Source organism: Merops nubicus, unplaced genomic scaffold, assembly GCF_000691845.1.
Source record: "Merops nubicus isolate BGI_N331 unplaced genomic scaffold, ASM69184v1 scaffold22007, whole genome shotgun sequence".
NCBI lineage: Eukaryota > Metazoa > Chordata > Aves > Coraciiformes > Meropidae > Merops > Merops nubicus.
In genome coordinates this window covers 1,912-9,046 of record NW_008621263.1, presented here as the reverse complement: position 1 = coordinate 9,046, position 7,135 = coordinate 1,912, and the positions used below count along the sequence as shown (strand labels likewise).

The window sequence follows — 7,135 nt, the reverse complement described above, 5'->3', positions numbered from 1 at the left end:
ACCAAGCACTGGATTTACCTTCCATTAGACATTATTGCTGAAACTTTAGCAAGCACTGGACTACACTGATAAACTGCTATCATGTCACTAGTATATTTAAATGCCTTTATTTGGGAATTTCACCCATCCACCCCCTTTTAACAGCCCCTAACTGCACAACAATACGCCCAGGTGGCCGGAGGGTGGGCGAGGCCCGTTTGACACCCCAGCTAAACGGGAAAGGAGCTGGTGGGGCAGGCCCAGGGGACCCCCCCAGCCCCTCCCCGGGCGGGTGTGGGCAGGCAGGGTGGTGCTGAGGCCCCTGCCCTGGCAGGAGCAGGACGAGGTGCAGCGGGCGGAGCGCATGCTGCAGCAGGCCGAGCGCCTGGGCTGCCGCCAGTTCGTCACCGCCACCGACGTGGTCCGCGGGAACCCCAAGCTCAACCTGGCCTTCATCGCCAACCTCTTCAACAAGTACCCGGCCCTGCACAAGCCCCACAACCAGGACATCGACTGGGGCTCCATCGAAGGTGAGGAGGGTGGGGAGGAAGGCTGCTCCCGGCCGTGCTGCGTCGCTGGGGGCTGCTCTTCCCCTCCCCGCCTCTGGTGTTTTTGGAGGTCTCTTCCAGGGATTGTTAGGAGGCAAAAGTGTTTGGGGGCTGTCTGAAGCAGTGTGGGCTGTGGAGCTTGTGTGTTCGTTGAAATTAGAGTGGATCTGGCACTCCCTGAATTAGAAATATCATGTAAACATCAGATCTGGGATAAACCTGCTGCCCACGCCCCCTGGGCTGGGGTCAGAGCCTCCAGCGTAGAGAACATCTGCTGAACTTCAAATCTTTCTTTCCCATCCTCACAATGAGCATCATGCCAAGGCACAGGCTGATCTTGAATGCTTGAAGGCATTTTGAGGCCCCATCTGCCTAAATACTCTGATATCTGGGGCAGGAGGAGGCGTTTCATGCTGTGCTGTGCTCTCTCATGCCACCCCAGCCAGTGCCTCCTGCTCGTGGCCCAGCCTGCTGTAGATCTGAGTCCTGGTTCCAGCTGAGGACACTCCACTGCAGTGTTGGGTTTGCAGGGCTGTGGATTGATCTGTCTGTTGGTTTAGGTGAGACAAGGGAAGAGAGGACGTTCAGGAACTGGATGAACTCCCTGGGTGTTAATCCACGTGTAAATCACTTGTATAGGTAAGAAGAGCTGTTACACTTCACTCAGATGATAAATAAAGCCAGCAAATTGTTTACAAACACATAAAACCTTTGGGATCCTGTAAAAATATATGCTGCTTTTTTTTAGGAAACTCAATTTACCTCTACTAATAGATTACTTGGCTTCCCTCCCTCTGTTCTCTGGACAATGACAAACCTTTGTTATTGTTTTCAGTGACCTGTCAGATGCCTTGGTGATCTTCCAGCTCTATGAAAAGATCAAAGTGCCAGTAGACTGGAGCAGAGTGAACAAACCACCATACCCCAAACTGGGTGGCAACATGAAGAAGGTACCAGAAGCTGGAATAGCTCCAGCAGTGATCTCTGTATGATTCCAAACAGCAATGTGGGCACTCAGCTTTGTCTCCAGTCTCAAGTACACGACATGAAATGATTTTTTTGCCTAGCCAGTGAATAATTTTTCACCCTGAAAAGAAACACACATTTCACTCACTGGTTCTGCTGACAGGTGAACAGTGTTTGGAAAGGGAAAAGGCCAACACCTTTTGTGTCAATATTTACAGACTGTGTTTGCAGACCAGGTTTGCTGCTGTCTCAGTCACCAGTGATGGAGCATCCTCACCACGAGCTGCAGCTCTCTGGGTCACTGCCCTGCACACCAAACAAAGACAGTGATGATCTTCAGGAGGTGCCCCAAGAAGCCACCACAGAGCTGCTGCTGAGCACAAAGCTTTCTCCCAGCTACCAGCAGAAGCCATTCCATCCAGCTAGGCCAGTGATGAACAGATCTGCAGCACTGCCTGGGGCACTGATCCTGTATCTCAGTGCAAAGCCACAATGCTGGAGGTCCCCATTTCCCAGGGCAATCTCTTTTTCAGGCCCTGATGATGCAGTATGACATTTTATTTTCTATGCTAGCTGTTTACCATGGTATTTTGGGGATGGAACTGGCTGCTGGTAGTCAAACAGCTCTGACATCACAGAGCCTGAAAGTTCCTGCTTGCTCAGGAGGATCAGGGCTAAGCAATCCAAAGATTTTAAAGTATCATTGTCTTGCCTTCTTCTTCCCCTCTCCCCCAACATGTCTTTTGCTCTGTGCTAATTGATTTTCTCATTATCAGCTGGAAAACTGCAACTATGCAGTGGAGCTGGGGAAGAACCAAGCCAAATTCTCCCTCGTGGGCATCGCCGGGCAGGATCTGAACGAAGGGAACCGGACGCTCACGCTGGCCCTGGTCTGGCAGCTGATGAGGAGGTGAGGGACCCAGGCAGGACTGGAAGGGGCTGTGGCACACTCAGTTTGCACTGTGAAAGTTCCCTGATGCTGTCCCTGGGAAGGCTCTGCAGGCTGCAGCTCTCTCACTCCTCTCTGTACACCCACACACAAAGACCTTTGGCTCCCTCTGGTCAGGGATGTGCCCAGGGGGGACATTTTGGGCAAGGCCACTCCCATCAGCTCAGGCAGGAGATTGTCACTGGCACCATCTGTCCAGCATGAAGAGATGTTCAGTGCATGGGAGAGAGAGAAAGAAGCTGAAAGGTCTCTGCACTGGGGAATGGGGAGAGTGCACTGGAAACTAGGAAAGGATGCAGCAGCTTTGTGATCTGCCACGTGAAGCAGACACAGCTCAGCAGCTCTCTCCACTTCAACGTCACTCTCTGTGTGTGGGGGTGTGTTTAAGAGCTCCACAACTGGGTGTAAAGGGCCCCAGTGGTTGTGAACTGAACAGAGACTGAAATCAGCCTGTAAAGCAAGGTCCAGGTCTGTCAGGCAGTGATCACTGAGGATATGGTGACTCCTTGCCATCAATTTGGGATCTTTCTAAGGAGCTTTGAGGATTTTTGAGTAGCACAAAATTTGGACACTCCCCAAACTGTGAGTAGGGAATTGGGGATGAATTAGAGCAATTATAATAATTATCACCTTATAATTCATGAACACTGTGAGTGTGTGGGAAGCAGGGAGGTGTCAGGTCTAGGAGAACTGTTGGGGTGATTCCAGCCTGTACAGGATGGTTCTGAGGTCACAGTGACTTTGAGCTAATGCAGGAATCCTGGCTCCCCTCCTCAGGTACACCCTGAATATCCTGGAAGACATTGGTGGTGGAGAGAAGGTGAATGATGAAATCATTGTCAGCTGGGTCAACGAAACACTGACTGCAGCTGGGAAGGATTCAACCATCTCCAGCTTCAAGGTAGGGACCTTTGTCTCTGAATCTCTTGTTCAGTGTGTTTGTGGGCATGTTGCACACACTGTCTGCAGAGAGATGTGTATGTGCAGGAATGATAACTGGGATTAATAAGAACAGCTGTGCTGCTGATAATTAAACAGCAATTACTAATTACTCAAGCAGTATTAGGAAGAGCAGCAGCAGCACGTTCATAATCTGGCAGCACCACTCAGGTGAACCTTGCCCTGGTTTGCTAAGTACCACAAAAAACACAGAATGGGACCATTTCCAGAGAGCTGCTGGTTTGGCTGATGCCTCTGCAGCACGTCCCAGGCTGGGGAGCAGTGAGTGGGTGTAAATCACCAGCCTGCACCAGGCCAGGGCAGATCCATCAGGCTTCACAGCACGAGCTCAGGAGCCACACGGCCGCTTCCCCTCACACCTCCCACCAGCAGACACCTCTCAGTGTCCCCTCAGGAAGCACAGGCACTGGCTCAGCACCCCATCCTTTGCTTTAATGGTGTTTCATCCACTGGGGGAGAGAAATAATCCTTGAAAGGGTTCCTAGGCTGCCTGAGATGCAAACTGCTGCTAAGCACCCCCTTGTGAAGATGCAAGTGGGGTTGGACTGAGCTGCTCACTGCTCCTGAGCCCAGGCTCTGGCTCTGGGGCAGACCTGTCATCCTGCTCTTGCATCTGATTGTACTTTCCATCCACACAGGACAGCAAAATCAGCACCAGCATGCCAGTCCTGGACCTCATTGATGCCATCCAGCCAGGATCAATCAAATACGACCTCCTGAAAACAGAGGACCTGGACGATGAGGAGAAACTCAACAATGCTAAGTAGGTTCACCCCAAGTGACACTTCACACGAGCTCCACGCTCAGGCCTCCCTGGCTCTGCCTTTGAAACCTGCTCTGCTCTCACCCTCATCTGCCATAACCTCACCAGGGAAATGCCTCCAGAGGGAGAAGCATGAAGGCTGGGAGTTAGGCAGTGAGAAAGACCATCAGTGGAAATGAAGTGTGTGATGTTATAACTCCTGCTGCTGTGTAATTCCCTTGGAGGGCTGGAAATCACTTGGCTTCACAAGCTCCTCTTTCCTCTTATTAAATTTAAAACTGTTTCAGAGATCAGGGAGTAATGCCAGCAATAGTGAGCCATGGAAACCAGTGACTAGAGGTCATGCTGCCTCTTTAGTCCCATACAGGTGGAACAAGGGCATTTTTTTCAGAGAGAAGAGGGATGACAGGATTCATGCCTGAAAATCTGGTTTTATGGATGTGAATATTGATCTTTTTTCCTGAGTGCAAACCATTCCCTAGCAGAGAGCCAGTCCTGGGGGCATCTCTCTCAGAGTCACACAGATCACCTCCTGGTCTGATCACCAGTTTAGCTTCTTTGCTGTGTGGCAGCTACAAAAGAGAAAAGGGTGGCTGTAAGGCAGTCAGAGCTGCTATCACTTTTAGAAAGACTTTTTTCCCAGTGTTGTTTTCCCCTTTCCATTCCCTACCATCTCTTCTCTTTCTTTCCCCACAATTCTACACATCTTTCTCTCCACATTTAATTTCTTCATCCTTCTCTTTTCTCCACCCTTGTGAATTTCTTTATGTGCAAAGACTGAGTCACAGAGATTGAGGTGTTGGTATTGATCATGGGAAAAACCTCTTAACAGAGTAATGCCACTGCAGTCATGTATAACTTTGTGGTTTGTTTTGTTTCCTTTCCCCCTGCAATGCAGATATGCCATCTCTATGGCCAGGAAAATCGGAGCCAGAGTCTACGCCCTTCCAGAAGACCTGGTGGAAGTAAAACCCAAAATGGTCATGACAGTGTTTGCTTGCCTGATGGGGAAAGGCATGAGGAAAGTTTAAAGCACAAAGGACTTGTACTGATGCCTGGTATTCACCCTTTTGATTCCCTCAGACTGGATGCTCTTCTCTGTATCAAGGAAACACGCAGGGTGCTCATGCTTTTAAGGCATGAAAGTTACAGTTCCAGATCATACAAAAGTTGTGTATCCAGGACATGTTTTGTTTTGTTTTGAACAGGAATATGTGCTTGATTTCTTTGCCTTATTTTCCTCTTTGCTAGATATAACCATTTCATATTCCTGAGGAAGTTTTCCATAGCCAGGCCTACACATATCCCTCTGTTAATGGCTATCAGGGGTTTCTGTCAGAGGTCACCTGGAGGTCTCCATCTCCAGAAGTACAGACAGCTTTTAGGATTATGAAATGTTATATACTGCTTCAGCCTGAAAATGCTTTGGGCAGCATTTCTGCCATGCTGGCCTTCAGTTTGCACCTGGGATGACAAACAGGGTTTCCCCCAAGCCAATGCAAGTATTAGTGACTGTATTTTTTGGAGTGGTAGGATCCTCTTAGGAATTCTCATGGAAAGAAAGGGTTGTTTGGGGTCTGCTCTGTGTTGCTGGTATGGGAACTGAGCAGTACTTGCCCCTGCAAGTCATTCCTCTGCTCTCTGTGGTGTTACATTACTACTCACTGAAAAAAAACATACCACAACTTGGTCCTCCAAGGACACCCAAACTCTGGAACCTTTACAGGAAATGCTCTCCAAAGGATAATTCATTTTTATGTCACAGAACACTTCAAACCTCAGCAGACTGCAAGGTGTGAGAGAAATGAAAACCACCTTAGAGAAGCTAACAGGATGTACTTGGTTAGCAGCAATAGGATAAGAAGGGAACCAAAGGGACACAGGATGACATGTTTACAGAGCAAATAAAAATGAACCTCTGTTCAACATCACAGGCTTGCACTCCTAATTCTGTGGCCCTAATGCAGGAGAGCATTTCAGCCTGTGCTTGGTTAGGAAACACCTACTGAAATGCTGCCCTGAACCCAGGCTGGGATCCTCAGCAGAACTAAATCAGCCTGGCTTTGCAGCTGACAAGGTGCTGCCAGTTTTGCCTCAGCTGAGGACCTAACCCTGTCTGCAGGTGGTCAGTGGGATATGTTTGCACTGGATCTCTTCCTTGGCATGAGTTGTTTCCTGCTCTGGCCTTGCTGTGGATTTTCCTGTGGTGAAATGCAGGAGGAGGGAATTTTTGCCTTAATGCAATCCCGTTGACATAGTCTCAGTTCCTTCCCTCTCCCCTCCAGCCCTTTCAGAATTGCCTTAATAAAGAACCAATATTCAATGATGTGAGAAGTCTCTCCAAATAAAATGTTCTATAAAGCCAAAGGTGTGGTCTTTGCTTTCAGTACTGCACGTGCTAACATGCAAGGGTGTGCCATGCAGCTGAAATATGACAGATAAAAACAACCCAACTGTGGGCTTGTTAGGGATGTGTCTTCCCTATTGTTGAAACCACAGACTGCAGAAAGAATTCTTGTTTTAGGTCCCTTCCTAACAGGCCACTGTGAGACACTGCAGGGCCTGGTTTCAGAGGGAGTGTAGCTCTGAAAGGGACAGTTGGGGTGACACCTCCCACTGTGTAACACTGGAGATGTTCTTCTCTGCACCAGGTTCCCTGTCCCAGGGAGATGCCCTCACGCCAGGCTGAGGAGTGGATGTGGAGAAGGAAGCAGGGGATGGATGGGAGATGGTGGCAGCACCAAGGTGACAGAAGGGCCTTTCCCCTCCATCCCAAGTGAATGCAGACACTTGCTCTGCCTGGACAGAAGGGATTTTTCAGGCATTTCCCATTCAGCAGTTCTTGGTACCTCAGGTTTTTGGTGAAGGAGGCTGCTCTTCCTCCTCCTCAGCATCCCAGCACCCTGCCACAGCACTCCCCTGTCTAGCCCCATGCCCCAGGCTGCCTTTTGAGGCAGCCCAGCCCTGCAG

At 49.5% G+C, this 7,135-nt stretch overlaps 1 protein-coding gene across 1 annotated transcript; it reads left to right on the top strand.

Annotated features, from left to right (window-relative positions):
• Positions 1-313: 313 nt before the first annotated feature.
• LOC103776899 (plastin-2) lies at positions 314-5,574 on the top strand (the record flags this gene model as incomplete). The annotated part of the gene is made up of 7 exons (XM_008944424.1): positions 314-509; positions 1,088-1,166; positions 1,363-1,477; positions 2,270-2,403; positions 3,220-3,343; positions 4,041-4,165; positions 5,064-5,574. Coding segments are annotated over 7 exons (906 nt in total), but the record flags the coding sequence as incomplete, so codon positions are not given.
• Positions 5,575-7,135: the final 1,561 nt, after the last annotated feature.